Below are 20,000 nucleotides of genomic sequence, written 5' to 3'. Positions count from 1 at the left end.
AGGTCTATGTAAATTTCCAGCTCATTTCAGTAGACTCCCCACATTGTTACTTCAAAGTTACTTTTAGCATTTTCCTCCAAGGCGGTGGCCTCATGGTTAGTGCGCTCGATTCCAGATCGAGTGGTCCAGGTTCGGGCCATGGCCGGGGACATTGTGTTGTGTTCTTGGGCAAGACACTTTACTCTCACAGGGCCTCTCTCCACCCAGGTGCATAAATGTGTAATCATTAATTCAATGCCAGGGGTAACCCTGTAATGGACTGGCATCCCATCCAGGGGGAAATAGAAATACTCCTAGTCTCTTCATGCTACAGAAACCGGGATAAGCTCCGGCCTAATGAGCCACTTGGCTTGATCGTAAGCAAACTTTACCTTTTTACCTAATGTTTTTATGCTCAGAGAAAAAGAGAATGTTGATCGAGAGGTTGAAAGTGACAAAGAAATGTCAGAGGAGGTAGTCACTTCAATGAAGTCCAATTCAGATGCAACCAAAAGTATACTTGATGGTGATAAGGATGATGATGAGGATGATGATGACGATATCACGAAGCTGTATGATCTTGTACATTATGATAGCGAAGAGGATGTAGAAGGTATCAATTAAATTGTGGCTCAAGAAATGAAGTTGTGATAGCTGGTGTCCATAATATTGTTTCTCTGTTGCTTTTTGCCTGTCAATATGTGGAATTATTATATTAAAATGAATGATCCATTTTTCAAGCAAAAAGTGGAGTGAAGCATGGAGGCAGTTATGACACAACTTTGCCTTTATAACTTCGCTCTATTATGTAAATGACTGAAAAGATACTTCATACGTGTATGCCCTATTTAGTATACACGTGGCTTGTATAAAATTAGAGCTACATGCACATGTCAAAATCGACATAAAAAGTCAATTATTTTCCGCACTTACCATACTTCACACAACTTAGAGTAACAGAAACTTAAGCCATTTATGAGGTATTTTAGTGTTACTTACCAGTAGTGGTATTACAAGTAAGTGATGTGTCCTGCGATACACAGGACATTTTAAGGGCCCACTGACGTATTTTTTGGTGTACGTTGCTAAGGATGTAATGGTTAAGTAATTTGAGAGAATTTGGCATTATTTTGGTCAGTTTCCAACTTTTGTAAGCCAATGACCCTAAATATGACGTCATCACACCGCACCCATGGTCACGTGACCAATAAAATAAAACTCTAAATTTGTCTGCGTGCTATGCAATTTGGGTACGTTATCGATGGTTTGATAATTTGTATTCGTTTTTGCATCCAGCCAAGCATGCTTTTCATTTTTGTTTTGAAAAATGTTCTTTTTAAAGACAAACGATACTGAAATGCCCATAACTTTTTCAAAAAAGATGATTTAAAAAAAATCAATGCTTAGCTATATTCTATATTTGGGGGTGAAACGTGCCATGTAAAAAAAATTTAATCCAATTTAAAACCTCCGGAAATTTAGCTTTCTTCTCAAACTGGAAGTCAGTTCGTTTACGCATGCGCAGTTGATCTGAGAACGAGCGCGAGGAAGGGAGAGGAAAAACCTTCGATGCAAACAACAGTTTGTGCGGTGACTTTTGCTTGTGAGTGGGTTTTCTTGTCAGCTCATGATATGATGACGTCAGTTACCGGAAGTACCATTTCACTTCCTTAGCAACGCGCGAAAAATCCGTCTGGGGGCCCTTAAACTACAAGACATGTAAACAATTGTGTGAACATTCCAGGCCTTCCAGTTCCTTCCAGTTTTCTCAAAAGGTCTTGGAAGTCTGGAAAGTGGACTTCTGGAACGTTAGCTTTAACTTTAAAAGATGACAGATCAAGGATTGAAACTTAAGGATAGATTAGTTCCAGGATCTGTCAACCACTGTTTAAAGACCTACTGTGACTGGTAATGACCCCAGATTCCCTGTGAGTGCTCTTTGCCTTAAACATACATTGTACTGTTACAGTAATAGTTAGATTTCTAAAGAGTGAATAATAATTATTATGATCCTTGCATTTATCTCAAGCAATTGCCTCTTTTTATGTTGTGGTTTAAAATTTTTTACACCACTGAGTTCAATTTTGATTTTTCTTTGTTTCATATTATGATAATGAATAATAGACAGAAAAAGTGTAACTGGTTTGAAAAATCTTGGATCAAGAAAAAAATTGAACCACAACATTCGGCACCTGAAAAATTCAGGTGCTTTCAACAAGATTTGAACCCATGACCTTTGCGATCCCAGTGCAATGCTGAGACTACTAACTGAGCTATGAAGCCACTTATTTGAGAGCAGGTGAATTTGTCGAACTTATGATTTGTGTTCCCACGAAGGACTTGAGGCTTCAACAGAACAAGTGCACTTTAAATATACAGTGTACAGTTCTTTCACTTAGATTTCCATTTCTTAGGGGAACTCCTGTCTGGTGCAGGGATGGCTGGTGTAACATACTATGCTTCTAATGAAGATGATCCTCATATTACTCTCGGCAATCTGGTGAGTCAAGTAGAGATTGTAATAAGAATCATTGAGTGGTTTCTTACATTATTATTTTTTTCCTTTTCATCCTGCTGGGCTATAGATTTGAACCACGTACGATAAGAGAATTTCTATTTAGTTCATTTACAGGAATAATTTTTCTAAAAATATTAATCAAAAAGTGCTCCTTACAGTAGTCTATGATATTGCTGTAATTACTTCATGTATGTTGTGATATGAAATGTTTAATGCAGTTTTTACAAAGGGGAAAAAATATTAGAGTTTACGGGTATACAATGTACATACCGGCTTTCACATGATTGCAGATGAGTTGGTGCATGACTTATATCAACAACATAGTGAGAGGGATCAGTGCAAGAACAGAGAACAGTGGAAACAAGTAGCCCCCTGGAATATTCCATGTTTGATCCTGACTTCACCCAGCACTTCCCATTTGATGTCAACATAGTTAGTTCTCCAATTGCTCATACTACCACATGCACCCAACAAACCCTTCACATTGGCCACCTTCATTGTTTCCAACATTCTGAGAACAATCTACCAATGCGGCAACCTAATTTACCCTGCAAAATTTAATGTCCATACAGCCTCTGCCAAGATCCAGTGAAGATCCCAGTGAGTAGCCTCCACATCAATGGCAAACATGCAATAAATTGGTCTGTAGTTGCTAGCCACTGTTCCTGTGGCATGGTCTTTCTGTATCAACACCATCCTCCCCTTGACCTACCACTCCAGCACCTCCCAACTGTCCGAAATAAACCTATGTAATGACTTAAACTTCCTAAACCAAAACCCCCTTGCACCGTCCTGACCTGAATCGGGAGCCATCCAATTCACCATTATCCGAATTCCATTTTCCACATCCTCTACACTAATCTCCACTTCCTGGTGCTTCTTCTTATTACCCATACTTTCCCTCACCTTGTCCAACCATTTAGTGTCCTCATTATGCCTCTTCTCCACCAACCAAGTATCGACTCCAGAACCTCATTTCCTCCCCTGCATTTGGTGCATTTACCATCATCATTGACAAAAGTAACCAATAATCTCCACAACCACTAATGACCTCTCCATTGATGCCACCCATCTTCCCCTTATCTTTTCCTCCAGCCCTCTCCTCATCCTCAACATCAAAACAATCCAGCTTCTCCACAACCACCTTGACCCCTCTGTCAATACCTTTGACCACCATGTCTTCCTTCTCCCTGCTTCTAGCTTCAGCAAACTCAAAATCTACTTCACCCTCAAATTTGTCCTTCACCCACTGCCTCTGACTGTAACAACACCATCCACACCCTCCCTCCACACTACAATCATAACTTTGAACGACACTGGCCTGAGGCTTCGATGTAGCTTTTAAAAGAGCTCTTTTCTCGCCATTGGGGTTGAAAGTAGCTCCAGGTTTGTCTGCCCTTACAGAACCTAGCCTCTTCTTACAGCACTTGACCATGCTGGAAAAGTCTTGAGAAACGTTATTAAGCAATTCAACAGTAACACACCTTTCAATTCATCATCAAAGGTCTCTCTGTTTTCTGACATGTAGCCTTAATTTCAAATCTTGATGCAAAGAAAAGAGAGGGAAGAAAATTATCACTGTATTGTAATTCTGTAAATTTTATTGAATTCTATTGTTGAAAAGAAAAAAATAACAATAATATTATTATTGAAAACAGACCAACTCAAAATAATATTTATTTTGCATTGCATATTCATTTTCTTTCACTTTCACTTTTTCTTGCAAATATCAGGATGAAAAGGATGATGAGGAAAATTTCATTATCAAGCCAAATGATAACTTGGTAGTTGCTGGCCATGTGGACCAGGATTTCAGTACTCTGGAGATATCAGGTAAAAAGTGGAGAGATAATTTACAGAAGTGAGAGAGAAAAAATAAAGTACGGAAAGTAAAGGGGGTCTGCATTAAGGCATAAATATATTTTATGGCTTTGTCAGACTTCCTTGGCTTTCCTTTTAATTTTCAAACTTGTTTTGAAGAAAATTATATATTCCACTGTCCATACAGTCCTTGTCAGTTGACATCCTTGACTCAAAACTTGATCCTCTATCATTGATCATTTCGATAATTAAGGCTTGAGTTTTGAGACTTGAGTATCAAGTTCGAGAATCGAGAACAGAAATTCAAGGATCTATTTCGAGATACACAAAAGGATCTCAATCATCAGGAGGAGAAGCAAGGTGTTGCAGCAAGAAACAAGGTGATCTAAGAAATTGCCATTATTTACCGCACATTGTTCATGCAAATGTTTTAAGGGTCCAGATTCTTTTCTAACATAACACTGACTTCATTCAGGTAATAAAATGTAAATCATAATGAAATTAATTTATTTGGGATGGGTGGATGGCAGGAACTTGAGGAGAGAGGACTTCTCAAACTAGAGTCGGATGAGGAGTACTAATGCGGAACCTATACTCCATTAGGAGCGAAGAGAACTGATGTACACTGTGGATGGGAAGAGAGCTTGTTCCCAAAATTTTGTTTAGTGGACTAAACATCAAGACTTACACTTTGCCTTTTTGTGATAAATCTGATCTGCTTTTTCAGTTTATAATGAAGAGGAAGGTAGCCAGTATATTCACCATGACATTTTGCTTGAAGCATTTCCTCTTGCTATTGAATGGCTTGATTTTGATCCTGAAGACAACTCCAGGCCAGGTATGAATGGTCAACTGTCTTACAGATTATTAATAAGCTGTAATAATAAATATGGATTTTATCAAGTTGGTGCAACCATGCATGTATTAATTTTGCCAGCCTTCAGCTCGTTTTTAATGCTTTAGCAACAAAGTAATAATCCAGTTAAAGCAAAAATCAAGTGTGCCTAGTTTTTTATTGTTCTTTACAGTTATTGTAGCAATAATGTTATTTCCTCTTGTAACAGAGTGTTTTTTTTTTCATTCTGAGAGTGAGTATTGCGAAGCCAGGATGTATAAAAAGCAAGTTTCTGATAATAATAATAATAATAATAATAATAATAATAATAATAATAATAATAATAATAATGATAATAATGATAATAACAAGAAAAGCTAGCTGCAATATTTTGATTTATGATGTGCCATTTGACCTAATTAAATTTCTGTTAAGTACATTCAGAACAGATTTTGTCAGCAAGACACTAAATATCAATTTTAACAGAGATTTTGATGCCCATTTTGTATTGCTTTTCTCTTGTTTTAATTTTCTGTTTTACAATGATCTATCTGAAACACCAATAAGACCATAATTCTAAACTGATTTGGAAATTACCTGCAAAGGGTCCAGGTAGCCATCACTTAATTACTGTTAATTTTCTTACAAAGGAAACTTTGTGGCAGTTGGAACCATGGAACCACATATTGATATCTGGGATTTAGATTTGGTGGATACATTAGAACCAGTTGTTTCATTGGGAAAGAGGAAAAGGAAAAAGTCAAAAAAGGTCAGTGTCTTTTTGTTTTACATATAATGGTCTTTGTTGTCTTTTTGGCCTGGTTGGTATCTGTTAGCAAAGAAACAGGGGCCTTGTTTGTGTTATGAGCAAGAGACAAAGATACACAAGGGAGCTTTCTAAGAGTTTATCCCAGAGTGAGAGTACTTTTACATAGCATCAAAATACAACACAACATGTCATGACAGTGACCAATGACAACCAGTCAGTTTGTGTGGGTAATCTCCATGAAATCCAACTCTTTTCTTTTACATAAAAAAAGAACAAAAAAAATCAAACAATCACATTGTTTGATACTAGCTATAATTATGGTGGAGAAATATGAACATAGCTTAAGATAAACGTTAATGCAAGGACCCAATGTTTCAACACTTCTGTCTGTTGTGTGATCTGAAGTTATCATGAGACTTGATAAAAAAGGATCAAAGTAATTAGTAAGTGTCCTCTTCTTTCACAAGATGCAAATAGGTGTCAGGTAAACTGGAACCATCACAGGGAGGGGGAGGCGGGTGGGGGGAGCATTGAAAATACTTTTATCTTGTAGTAGAACTCTAAAGGGAGATCTTTGAAGTATTTTTAATAACACCTTTCCTATTTCATAACATAGCAAGAAAGCACCATTTCGACAATTTCAATCCCTTCAGGAGGATGGAACAATAATACGCCTTGTGCATGATGACATTATAATATTATGCATGAAAATTCACTGCCAAGCCTCATTTGCACAAAATTAATCACAAAATTCATCTGGACATGCAATACTGTTTAATGCGGGTTTTCTTTTAATTACAAGTTTGTTCCTTTGGGATTCAGCTCAAGCTAAAATTTACAAGTTTGATTTTTGAATGCGAGGCTTGGTGGTGAAATCAGCTAGTCAAACATCATCAGGCATAAGGGCTATTATTATTACAATAAGTTATAAATTATTTATATTTTTACTGTCACTAGAAGCCTTATTCAATGACCTACATGTAGCTCCCAGTACCACTAGAGTCTCCTGTAGCTGAGTGGTAGAACATCCGTACAGCTGGAGGTTCACGCAAGGGAGTACTGTACTCAGATTTTTTTCTGAGTATCCATAGTCACCATGGCAAAAATCATCTCTTCAACTTTCTTTTTCATCCTGGTGATTAAGCACGCTGTAGCATGAAACACATAATATTATTTTGTAGAAGTCACAAAACTCCGATGAAGGTCACAGTGATGCTGTTCTTGACTTGTCTTGGAATCCTCTTGTAAGGTACGATAAATTGAGTTCACTGCTGCAGTTAAGTCTCATGTCCATTCACACACATAGTCATTTTAATCCCGCTGCCATAAGAGCCGCAACTCTACTTATCATATGCATTCCCTGTAGTTATTGCAAGTACAGTACATTGTACCTTCCCCCTTAGACTGCTGGCAATCTGTTTTTCTCTCGTAATTCAGTACGGGTTATGAGGCGAGACGTTTTGGCTAAAGGGGAATGGGACGAGACATGGGTGCACCTCGCACGAGAAGAAAAACTCTCGCCTTCTTCCCCACTCGGCCATACCACCCTTGTCTCGCCTTCTTCTCTACATGGCCAACGCCATACCGCCCTTTCGAGTTCGTGATGACTAAGTGCTCGCCCTAGTGACCCTTAGAGAAAAAACCGGCTGCCAGCAGACTACTTCCCCCTTTGAGAGTTACATTAACCCACTAACTTCTGGGAGTGAGACTTACACGTAACAGATTTCACTTTGTCTAATGCCAAATGATTTTACTGATCAACAGGGGGCGCCCTAGGGCATTTGAGGTGTCAGTGGGTTAAGCATGTCCCCTCCATTAACCCTTTCACTCCTGTAAGGACCACTGAGACTTAAAGATTTTACTCTGTCTAATGCCAGAAGATTTTACTCTGTCTAATGCCAGAAGATTTTACTCGTCAATGGGGAACCCCACAGGAGTGAAAGGGTAACACAGTTTGATATTACCGTACGTAAGAAGATTTAATCTGAGGTCTTTCTACATATCAGTGGCAATTAATAATACTGTCTTTTTCAGAAATGTTTTGGCAAGCGCATCTGCAGATTATTCTGTTATTTTGTGGGACCTTTCCCAATCAAAGCCTGTACATTGTTTGAGGCATCACAAAGATAAGGTACTTACATTTTAGCTTTCCTTATTACTGAATTCCATTCTCAGAATTAATTAATAATTGAAATAATGTGACCTTGTGAATTTTGTTAAAAGTCTTTGCCAAATGCCCAGTGGCTGCCCTGAACTTCACCAAAAGGGGGATTTTTCTGAAATGAATTTCTTGACTGGCACCAAGTTGTATTAGAATCACTTTGTTCTTTCCAGAGATCTTTTGCTTTTTGTGATGAAAACACTTCACCCACACGGGTTTGTTTCTTTGACTTTGTCCACATTTATACAGAAGAGTATAAATTGAATGTCCATGGCTTTGAGTCCTTTTCAAGCTTGGATTTATTTATTGTCTGGCTTCATTAAAAATGCATAAAAGTGGTGTCAAAGACTGCAAAGATCTTTAGAAAGTAATTATCACATTGCATTGACTATTGTTATCATTATCGATTTCATTTTGTTATTATAGTCATTAGTCTCAGTTCACTGTGAGCTGTTACCATAACAATATGTCTGCGACAAAATAAAGCCAAAAGTATTGATAATTAACAGCTTATTATTTGATGAGTGCACGTTGGATATGGGTTGGCTGTAATGACCAGTCTTATAAAATTATACATCCAACAAGTTTCTTGCACTAATTTTTCAGCTTGACGCAATCACTTGACACAATCAGTTTCCATATTAGGTCATTTTGGTATGTGAGCTGACAACCAAGATACACAGTAGTGAACCTATCAGAAAGCTAGCACTGCGATATCGGAGGTCAAAACTTTAATGATCAGTATCTTTAATTTTTGTGGAAAATATAGCGCATGTGACTACTGCAATCATAGAATTTTTGTTTTGTCCCTGGAAGCCATGACCAGGACCAAGACTTTATTATCCATGATCACAGAAATTTCATGTTTCAAAACCAGCTAAAGGTCATTATCCCGATGGAAAAGATCCCTACTTCATAGAATGAGAATGATTGGTTTTTCATAATATAAAAACTCACCACCCTGATGTCATTGCAATCAGAATAGCGGTTGTTTCGTGATCCAGCGTAAGAAAGGAATTTAGTGTTCAATATTGGTATACGTATATCTGATTCAGGTCCAGTCATTACAGTGGCATCCTTATGAATCACAGTCAATTCTCACTGGATCATTTGACAAGTAAGTTTGATGGTGCAATATGATGATGATGATGATGGTTATTGTTGTTGTAGTTGTTATTATTTTTGTTATACTAGCATTTTATAAGCTGGTGGGTGGGCTTCTGCTTTATTGAAAGGCTAGACCATAGCACCAGTACCATGCCTTTTTGCTCTTTTCAAACGTTGCTTAACATCCCACCAATTTAGCAAAAGCATATTTGATATGGCTTAATACAACCTCGTTCCCAGGGTCTCTCTTCTCTGCCTCCTTTGGCGAATGGAGGCAGAGAAGAGAGACCCTGGAAATGAGGTTGGGCTTAATAATGATCCATCCTGCTAATCCAAGAAGAAAAGGAAGTTCAACCAGAATTTTTGAAGAGAAAACAAAAACTGCCAAAAACTTCTTAGTTGGTGGACTGCCATATTTGTCAGACCAACTCTCAAATCTTCTTAGATAAGGCCTATAAACCCTAGGCCCTGTCTCGCGACCCTTGCCGTTAACCAATAGGGCATGGCGTTCCTGGTCATGTGGTCTTCTTCTTCCAGCATGCGGTCGACCTGGCTGGATTTGGGGGGTAGCGCTTTACTTTATTTTATTGACTTAGCCTATTACAAAAATTAAAGAAAGATAGTACATGTAAATATAAACAGAAACAAGGAGAGAACAAGTGCCTAATTAGGCAGGGCTGCCACAACAGCAATAAGCCAATTACAGTGGTCCCAGTGCTTGAAATATATGTAAAAATATAGTAGAGCTACATATGACAGTTAATTAAGCAACAACGAAGACGGACAGACACATTACTCGACACGTTACATGACGGACAGCTGAGACTGGAAAAAATTAATTCAGCCAGAATGTGGACTGTAGGCTATTTGTTGGATGCCGGCTTCTCTTTCATTAAGTATAATAACGATTTTAACGATACATAAACCAACTTGACAAACATTTGGAAACTTTTCTCAGTGTCAGTTTATTTGGGATTCTTTTATTTCAGGAAGGCTAAAGTGGTGGATTGCAGAAGTCCCGAGGTAAATTGATAGGATATTAACCCGTTTACTTAATTTAATCAACATCGGGTAAGTTCTTATGATTTGATCCTTAGGGCCAAGACGTTAGAGCGCTTTTCATTTGGGTGTCGTAAGACAAATGCCAAAGTGATTACTTCGACCAATCACGGCAGGTGCAAAGAGCACAATGAACCAATCCAAATTTCGTAGGAAAAATTCGTAGCAACTCCGTGTAACTTGTTGAAAGCTAGCGCGGGAAGAATCGCGCTTGCAAGTCGCGATTGGTTTTGGTTTTCCTTCTAGCGCGAGATTTTTAAACCAATCACTAAGCGTAGCAGTTAGAATCGCGTAATTAATTTTCGACAATCACTTGAAAACTGCTCTAAACTGTGATGGATTAATCGCTGTATCTGTTTTCTCCTTCTGACAATGCAGAGTAACATCAAATCCTGGAAATTTAACTCAGAAGTCGAAAGGGTGCTGTGGAATCATTTTTCGCCCTTCAATTTTTTAGTAAGTATATTATGAACTTTAAAGTGCTTCTTTTTTGTGTAGATGTTAATAAGAGTATTAATGCCATTTTTATGGTAGATGAAAATTCAGTTTTACCCCTTATGAGAACATCCTTGGTGCATTATTTGCCCTGAACTGCGGAAACACAATAATTTATTTCTTATAATTAATGTTTTGGGCCAATCGTAAACCGAGAGATTGACAACGTATTGATCGTGCATTAATTAACTGATCAAACTTACTCGAACATATAATTATAGTAATTATGCACAGAGCTGCCTCTTTCGACGAATATCCTTCTTTCTGATTATTTGCTGTTGCGTTTAGCCCTTTGGCGGCTGAACAACTCGTTTTGCCAGCGGCATTGGTGCTGCAGTATAAATCAAGCACTTGTCTTCAATTTTTAATATAATGGACATATTTGTCTTGTGTCTAGGAAGCCTCCAACGGGGACAGCTTTTGACTTTGACGTCGACTGCCACATGCCATTACAGACCACATTAAAATCATGCTTTGAACGCCTACAATACAGGGTGCGGTTTGGGGTGAACTGTAATTTTGATCTCTGTTTGTAGGTAAGCACAGAGAATGGTCACGTCTTTTGTTGTGATGTCAGAACAGACGCTCCAGTCTACACACTTAAAGCACATGATGAGGCAATACCAGGTTAGGTCCTTCTTAGGCTCGATTTCCTTTGCTCACTGGGGTCCGGTCTAGGAGCGTTCTCCCTATCGGAGGAGGAGTGCGTCTCCTTCTGGTAATCGAGCCTTGGTCTTTCTTGTCCTCTTTTCCCTTGTGTCGTCTATGAAGAGCGAAACGCACGTAACAAGTCAGGTGTTCGTTTTGCCGTTACAGGGTATTCCCTCCTTAGCTTTTTACTCGAAAACTATTTTTTCGCAAAGTTTGCGAGCGAAGCACATCAGGACAACATCTACGTTTATGTCAAGGGTAATATGCTTCTTAGTTTGTTGTTTCTGTTTATCCAGCACTCGGCAAACAGTAACTCACTCAGTCACGGAGTGTTCGACACTAATGCTTGCCCGATTGCCCGGGGAAAGCGAAATATATCCTTGGGCAAGTAACACGACTCTAAGACTTGCGCGATCGGGCAATCAGAGTTTTTGTTCGACTAATATTTTGCGGAACGATTTGATTTGCAACGAAGAAAGTGACTAGTAATATAACGTAGTCACCGCAAACACTATTAAAAAATAACGTTACATCTCTTTGCGGCATTAATTTCTATTTTTAAAATATATTGGTACAAACCACAAAACAGATTGGAAGGAACATCTTCGTAGCCGCCATCTTTCTCCGCGCGAAACAGGAATGTTTGTTACAATGGAACCCAGCTTTCGCACGGCCAAATACGCTACTATACTGCTTTGATATTGAACAAGCGCAAAAGAAAATTCTACCTTTTGTCACGCAATTTTAACCAGCTTTGAAAGGCTTAAAGAACATACTATTGGACAAATGGCATTTAATTCAAAACCAACCTAATCTCAGAGACATATTCAAGGAATCTCCCTTGATGTCTTATAGAAAAGGAAAATCGCTTAAAGATATGCTTGTCAAAGTAAAACTACCTTGGATGAAGGCTGCTAAACCACCATGGACACATAGATCAGGAGTCGCGTTGCTCTGCCAAACCCATTTTACACACATTTTACACAAAATTGACATTTTTACAAGCCTCCTTTGAGTTTTAACGGGCAACAGGTCTTTAGAAGGTGGGCAACCAAAAAAACAAAACTGGTTGCCCAAAGGGCAAATTAGTAAGAAAGTAAGTGTCGAACACTGAAACTGTGATTTGAACCCATGACTTCTGCGATATCGGTGCAAAACTCCACCAATAGAGCTATCAAGCCAACTGCGAGCTGGTCATATTCAGAAACCCATAAGGGTTGAAACGTGTAACGGCCCCTTGTGTGCTGGGAAACAAGCTTCTGAATATTCAATTTGCTAAGTACCATATTTGGAACAACAAGAGCGAGGGGTTTCCAAATATGGTACTTAGCACTGAAATGTTCAACCAATCAGTTCGCACTGAATATTCGGATGCTGTGAACGCGCGTTACACGTTTCAACTCTTATGGGTTTCTGGTATATTGATGTGAAGACAACATATATGTCTTCCATAAAGTGTGGCTTTTCCTGGTCAGGTGGCGTCACACAACACAAGTCGTTTTAGATGTCACACCTAGCTGGCCACATTTAGAGGGTTCGAGCCACGGTATTACTCTGTTCATTTTGCTTGGGAACCTCTGCTGTCTATGTTAGTCTTGGACATAATCTCTACTTGATTAGAAACCCTGCATTGAAAAGGCAGACAGGGAGGGACTTATTGTCAAGGTCATGGCTAATTACTCATCGGCTACAGAAACTAGTTTTTTTATCTTACTGATCGTAGGAATTGCCTTAAGCAGTCAAGTACCCGGATGTCTGGTGACTGCATCTGCTGACGAGACTGTCAAAGTCTGGGATATTCAGGTCGGGTTATATGTCAAAGTTTTGTCTTTTACTCATGTGAAGTTAACCTTTGTAACACTCGTCTGTTCTTTTGCTTGGGAAACGGTTTATATCTGCTTTTCTGATATGACTTTCATATATTTTCTCCATCATCACATAACACGATTCAGTTCTTTTATTTAATGCCCCCGGTTCCGTGACATCCGTGAAGTAATTTCGCTTCAAATGAACCAAATAACACTTTTGCTGGTTTTATCGTTGATGCTAATATTGGCTCATTTCTTAAAGGATAACAAACCGTCTTTAGTTTCATCAAGAAATCTTCAAATGGTAAGGAAATGCAACTATTTCATTCTATGTTTTATACCTCGGAAAGCCAAGGAAAGGGTTTATTGCGTCATTTTCTGTTCTTTTCAGGGGAGAATTTTGAATGCCCGGTGCTGTCCGGATGCGCCATTTGTGTTCAGTTTTGGAGGCGAGAAGCAAGGATTGAGAGTATTTGACATTACAGATAGTGGTCCAGGTACCTGTCACCCAGGTTTTCATGTGGGCTTTATGCCGGGGATTTCATCGATTACCTAGATAGACGGGTCTTTACTCCATGGGGCGGGCAATCTACCAGTTAAGTCTTTCATTGTCTTGGGATAGCCAGAGAGCTAGCCGTAGAGCTAGCCAGGATCAACGAGTCAGCCAGTGAAGCATTACATTAGGATAGTTTGCTCAGTGGCCCAGCTCCCATGAGTCTCTCAGTGGTAAAGCGTCGGAACTAGTAATCGGAAGGTTGTGCGCTCGACTCTTACAAAGGAGCACTCGGCTTTTTCCCGAGTATCTCCGATTCACCATTGAAAAAAAAAAAACATTTACCGGGGTTAACAATAAAGCCCATTTTGACATTTTCCGTCCAAGCAGTATTTAACTTGAACCTACAATCCTATCCAAAAATTACATTGGGACAGGACAACGCGCGCCATTCTCTCTCTTTACCATCTTATTCCTCTACCACCCCCCCCCCCCCTCCCCCCCTCCCGTAGTCAATGATGGCCCCAAACTAGGTCATGTTGAGCACGTTCAACATTGACTGAGGGGGGAGGGTGAGTATAGAAAGGCCAGTTTTGCCGTGAAATGTATTTTGCGTCGCATAATTGCCTACAAAAAAGGGTTGATAGGTGAAGTGTTCTAATTAATTTGTGTAGGATTGTACTTTGGCCTGGCTCTTTCGAGTCTCCAATAGCTCAGTGGCAGAGTATCCGAAGAAGTAATCGGACTCCTGCGAAGGAGGGCGAAGGAGTCACCATTAACAAAATCAGCTGTTCATTATTCACCGATATTCACCGAGCCTGAAGTGAATAATTGTTTTGGTATAATTACGTAGGTGATTATTTGAAAATATGCATTTTCTTTAAAACAATTTCTTCGTCTGTCACCTCGACAAAATGGCTTGCGGCCATTTTGAAAAAAACACTTTGGTGCTTATAGTGTGATAATTACTTCAGCGGCAACCAATCAGCGCAGAGAATATTCAATAATCACCTATGTAATTATGTTAAATTAGGATATTTCTGCAGTTAGCCGCCAGTTGGGTCATGCATTCAGACAGTCAGCGAAAGTTTTGTCTTGTAACCCGTTCTTTTGGGAAACCTTATTTAACTAATTCGTTTAATCCTCGACGGATTTTGAATAGACAGAACAATCTCCAAAATAACGATCCTTGTGATTCTTTCCAACAGTTCGCCGTCATTTCGAGTCAAGACAAAGGCTGGTGCCAACTTCAGCGTTAAGCGCTTCGACATCCAACAATACGGACATTTCCAAGCACGAACTCGTCGAGGTAATACCCTTTTTCTGTACCGTATGATTTTTCACACTGGTACTTTTCTAGTCATTCTTATTAATTGGTAATTATTTACTTATTTTCCAGGGTGGAGAAACCGCTGAAGCCTCAAACGGAACAATCCCTGAGCCCATGGATGAGGAAGCAGCGGCGGTTGCTATGGAAGCTTTGAGCCTCGGCAGTGTTTCAAGATGCGACCAGTCGAAGAAAAAGAAAAAAAAGAGACGAAAATAAACTTTTAAAAATTTTATCTTCAAATAGAAATCGAGCGTCTCTGCCGTTGTCTATATCTTGCCTTTATGACCTTTTCAGACCTGAGTACTTAGCATGCAAGCTAATGGATAAACTAACATTTCGGAGGTGCAACATAACATAATAGTCTTTTTAAGAATGAAAACCACAGAAAGCTATTGGACAAAATTTCAATCCGTCTTCAACTATTTGACGTTGAATTTTGAAAATACACTCTTGGAGAGGTTAACTAGTGGTTCTTTTTCCTGAAGAAAAAATATTCCGCATAGTACCGCGAATCTGCGGTCAAAAAGTATTACCAGCGAGGACTCGTTACTTATAGTTTCTGTACAATGGAGGCAAATTACAACGAAGCTGAATCACAAGGCAATAATTTTGATTACGTGGTTGTCCAAAGTGGAACAGTAATGTAATCGCTGTGCCTCATTCCGAAGCTAAACTTGGGTGCAGTCGGTTTGTTGTACACAACCTGAGAAGAAAAGAGAAAGGTTTAAATAATTGTAATTTCACGGAGCGCTTTGGAAAGCCATAACTTTCCTATGTGATCTTTTTTGTTTTTGCTTTGAAGTTTTGTCTTGTGGTGTGGTTTTGTCCTTATGTCGTGAGTTTTTGTCATTATTTAACGAGGTTTGATGGTTACGTGTTGTGTTTCTATCATGGTGTGACGAGGTCTTCTTTTGACGTGCTGTGTGTACCTTTTATGCGGTGAGGTTCTCTTATTACGTGCCGAGTTTCTCCCTTTATGTGATTATAAACGCAGCACGTCAAAAGAAGACCTCAACAGATCATGATGGAAACACAACACACCATATAATAGTAATGTTGCCACAGTACAGTGTGACCAAACTCTGAAACATCAAGACAAAATTTCAAGACCAAAAGAATGAATATTACTGTAATAGACTCTGTAATATGGAAAGACTTAACTTTCTTATGTAAGATATAAGAAAGTTATGTCTTTCCATACAGCGGTTTTAAGTTGATGTGGTAGGACGATAAACCAAAGTAGTTACGTTTGCTAAGGTCATCCCCGGTTTTTTTTTTCTCTCTCTGTCTACCGTCGAATGCGTTTCGTAATTTTGGGGAAACACAAACATCAGAACCAATCTAAATAAAAGGCATTTTCAATCCGTGGGAATAGACAAGTTGCAGGGTGCCGATGTGAGTTGAGGGTTAGTGTTTCTCAGTCCCCTGTAGAAGAGTGGAACGTTTACTTGGGAGTTGAAATTGAAACTGAAAATCTGTACTTGCAAAACCAATGTGAACACTTCAAATGTTCTACGGTACCAGGTCAGTTCCTTGCTCATATCTTTGCGGTAGTAAGACGGTAAACGGAGAAAAAGAAATAGAACGCTATCACACCAGACGAAGACAATCAAGGCAATCATAACGTGAAGGAAATACTTGCAGGTTACGATCAGTGCGAGGAAACGCCTTCTTTTCAAATTGATTGGCTAATTGAAGGTTGCGCGAGAGCAAAGGCCACGGAGAAATGAAAAATGACTTAGACAACTTAAAATGAACCAATCAAAAACCTGATAACAAGCATGCGAAAACAAAGGTCGCTTTCCCTCCGACCAAAAAAAAAAAATCTCTTCAGGAATCGAATGGAGTAGAAGTGGTCCTGAAGTTCCGGAATCCCGGAACAACGGGAAAATCGCGTCCTGCTGGTTCATTATTCCTCCTCGCGCGCATTTTGGTGCAGTAATATAATTGTTGATATGGTTGGTTTCGAGCGGCCAACTGGAAAGTGCTGTTCGATTCGCCACATGAAATTCTCGAATTTTTAACGAAAACTTCCGGTCGAATGGAAAGCTTCCAAATGCTCAAGTCATACCGGTTGGTTTTATTTCTGATTGGTTGAAAATTTGGCGAGGAGATCCAGTTCCAAGTACCTTAGCGTATGGCGATGCACGACCAGAAGAATCTATCGTAAAGATGAAAGGCTCTGTAACACGCTAAATTTTCTTATCCAAAACTGATGAGACAACTAAATCTTCTGGTGCTTTTGGAAAAAAAGCTATATTGGACGGAGAGCATCATACTACCTAATACCTAAAACCTCGGTGATGCAGGACCAAGTTTTTTGGCAATCAGTGCTCATTTCCACACCTGAAGGAAATCGCTGTGCATCTATTTATTTGGATTTCAGGGACATATCTGATCGCATTTTGGAAAAATGGCAGATTTTGTTTCAGTTACACGCTTTAGCTTTTACTATACGCGGCAATTGCTGAGTCCAAGCATTCCGACCAATGTTGCCGTACCTTCTCAGGGCTGTGCTGTCCTGGTCCAGGTTTCAGTGTTGAGTCCTCCGGCATGTAGTTGCGTCCATTCATCGTGTAAGCTGGCATTCGTCTTTTGTTTGTATTGGGTCGAGTTACCTCGTATGTTCCTGGACCTGGTGTCTTAAAAATAAATGTTTGAGATGGACATACTTTGCGTCAGTTGTCGCTTCTAGAGAGCAGTCTTGATCTGCGATGGAATGCGACCCATCTGTTTACGGTATTATCCTATACATATTGCACATTAGCCAATCAGAGCTAAGCATTTCCTAGGAATACCGAGCTAAATGGTTTTCTAAGTAATACGGGTAAATAATTCACTTGAAATTTATGTTATTTTGAATACAACTCCTTAATTGACAAGTTATTTGTCGTGCATTAGAGATCTATGTTACATGTTGGGAAAAAAGATATGGAGAAAACATTATTAATATACTTTTGCAATCATTTTCTGTACAAATCTTTTAATTTGTTGTGCGTTTTGGCAGTTCTCACAATTGAAAGGGATACTGTGACTTTTAATGGGACAATCTGGACGTACACTTAATGTAATTGTTTCTTGTAGACACCTTGTTGCTCAGTCGGTAGAGCAACGGTGATCTAACCTGAAGGTCGAGGGTTCAATTCCCACCCTGATCAGAGCTTTTCTCTGTCCTTGTGTGGGCCCATTTCCATTAGTAGGGCTAACGCTCACATGGTTCGTATGGGGAAAAAAACTAGCACTTCACGTTACCCTCTAACAGTTAAGTCTGTTCAAATATAAGTGCTACACGGCCAGCGTTTGCAAAAACGTAACCCTTCCTTGTACCTGAAAAATTTAGGTGGGTTCAAGGGAATTGGAACCCATAACCTCTGCGGTGCCGATGCAATGCCCCCAATTGAGCTATGGAGGGCAAGTCAAATTTTGGGCTCATGCGTTCCCGTGAATGGACTCGATGAATGTAATAAATGTATTTAGTAGTATTATATAATCAACAAAACACCGCGTTTCTGATTGGCCAATGACCAATGCATAAATAGATTAAAGAGTAAAAATAGGTTTTAGAGTGCAATACGGAAGTTGCTATGGAAACAAAGCGATGCAGTGATTTTTGTTGAGTACATAATAAATAACAAATCTCGCGAACTTGTTCGTGCATTTCGTGATTTATGGTCTGTCAAAACATCACCCGTGCCTATCATGAAATTCATTCGAGTTCACACGATTTCCTATACATATTCGAATTGCGGGTTATGGATGAAAAGGAGAGGTCATGGATGAGATGTGGGTTATAGATAAGAGCCAGACGAATCTCATTGAAACCACCTGAAATTTTCAGAGACATTTTCTTAAATTGTTCATATCTATAAGAGCGAGGATTGATCATTTCTCTCTTTCGTCTATAGCCATATAGCCCTTCAAATATATACATTCAGTAGGGGTCGCTATTAAATCTCGACAAGTCTGATAAAAACGTTGCGCGGATCATGCCAACCGTACCAAAATTATGACGCCTAAAATGTTCAAACGTTTGAACTCGAAGTCGGGGACGAATTTTTGCAGGTAATTATAAGGTAAAGAATGTAACAGGCGCAGTGTGAACACCTTGGTCGACTAAATTCTTGCACAGCAAAGTATCAGTGGTTGGACGGATGCTTAGTAACTCGGCTATAAGAGGAAAGTCGCGATTTTTAAGGGCATGTGACCAGCCACTGACAAAGAATATTTTAAACCAGTTCTGTATGAACAAACTGTCCTGTCATTTTTTAGCGGGTGGAAAATTAGTCTTGAACCGTGAGAATGTAACCTCTGTGCAATTCTGTAATCAAGCAACCTAAATCAGAATGATTCACTTACGGCTAAGTCTGCCAATCATTTTCCTCACCTTCTTTAGATCTTCGCTAAATCCCCCGATTGCTGACCGAGCGCTCAGTGAGTAGGCTGGTGCGGATTGTGCGCTGACAACCTTCGGTCCAATCATTTGCGGAAGAGAGTAAGAGTTGGGCGAAGGGGTTGGGTCTTGAAATGAGTACTTGGTTCGAGTCTTGAAGGTGTAGCATGGGGCTCTTTTTTCCCGTGGAGGATGGCATTTTTCGGGAGAATATTGACCTAGGCGAGAAAGGAAGCGATATAGAGTACTGAAATTACCGGTATATGCTCTTCTCTCTCTCTATAATCAATTTAATAAACCTCAGGTAATGGTTGCTTGAAGTCAACCGATCAGTGCCTTTGTCGGCTACACGCTAAGTTAAAAAATAAAATAATTAAAGTATTCGTTTGTCATCCATTTTTCGAGGTGGTGGAAGCCATGGAAAGAATGAGTCGACGATAAAACGTGCTTTTTTTGTTTCCGATCCTTTCCTAATGGCCTCAGTTTGATAAAGCAGCAGCATGGAAATCTCTTACTATCCGAGTTCGAGGACATTTGTCCAATAGCGCACTTTCGATATATTACAATTCAGTCCTTAACAAAAG

General features: G+C 39.4%; 2 protein-coding genes across 2 annotated transcripts in view; one reads left to right on the top strand and one right to left on the bottom strand.

The window, feature by feature from the left end:
* LOC138042956 (periodic tryptophan protein 1 homolog) overlaps nucleotides 1–16,401 on the top strand; it is a 20,061-nt gene extending 3,660 nt beyond the window's left edge. The window contains exons 3-18 of the mRNA XM_068889041.1: nucleotides 399–592; nucleotides 2,394–2,479; nucleotides 4,231–4,330; nucleotides 5,046–5,156; nucleotides 5,804–5,922; nucleotides 7,104–7,171; nucleotides 7,957–8,053; nucleotides 9,139–9,200; nucleotides 10,180–10,213; nucleotides 10,628–10,705; nucleotides 11,281–11,371; nucleotides 13,119–13,198; nucleotides 13,466–13,507; nucleotides 13,595–13,700; nucleotides 14,905–15,005; nucleotides 15,096–16,401. Of these exons, the coding sequence (XP_068745142.1) occupies nucleotides 399–592; nucleotides 2,394–2,479; nucleotides 4,231–4,330; nucleotides 5,046–5,156; nucleotides 5,804–5,922; nucleotides 7,104–7,171; nucleotides 7,957–8,053; nucleotides 9,139–9,200; nucleotides 10,180–10,213; nucleotides 10,628–10,705; nucleotides 11,281–11,371; nucleotides 13,119–13,198; nucleotides 13,466–13,507; nucleotides 13,595–13,700; nucleotides 14,905–15,005; nucleotides 15,096–15,242 (1,516 nt within the window). The 3' untranslated portion in view covers nucleotides 15,243–16,401. The remainder of the gene's footprint in view (nucleotides 1–398; nucleotides 593–2,393; nucleotides 2,480–4,230; nucleotides 4,331–5,045; nucleotides 5,157–5,803; nucleotides 5,923–7,103; nucleotides 7,172–7,956; nucleotides 8,054–9,138; nucleotides 9,201–10,179; nucleotides 10,214–10,627; nucleotides 10,706–11,280; nucleotides 11,372–13,118; nucleotides 13,199–13,465; nucleotides 13,508–13,594; nucleotides 13,701–14,904; nucleotides 15,006–15,095) is intronic.
* LOC138042957 (ciliary microtubule associated protein 1A-like) overlaps nucleotides 15,449–20,000 on the bottom strand; it is a 5,445-nt gene continuing 893 nt past the window's right edge. The window contains exons 2-4 of the mRNA XM_068889042.1: nucleotides 19,411–19,634; nucleotides 17,528–17,668; nucleotides 15,449–15,729 (exon numbers count right to left, since the gene is read on the bottom strand). Coding sequence (XP_068745143.1) covers nucleotides 15,640–15,729; nucleotides 17,528–17,668; nucleotides 19,411–19,634 — 455 coding nt within the window. The 3' untranslated portion in view covers nucleotides 15,449–15,639. The remainder of the gene's footprint in view (nucleotides 15,730–17,527; nucleotides 17,669–19,410; nucleotides 19,635–20,000) is intronic.

The sequence above is a fragment of the Montipora capricornis genome, chromosome 3 (genome assembly GCF_036669925.1).
Source record: "Montipora capricornis isolate CH-2021 chromosome 3, ASM3666992v2, whole genome shotgun sequence".
In the NCBI taxonomy this organism is placed as follows: Eukaryota; Metazoa; Cnidaria; class Anthozoa; order Scleractinia; family Acroporidae; genus Montipora; species Montipora capricornis.
This window is presented reverse-complemented; position numbering and strand designations above follow the sequence as displayed.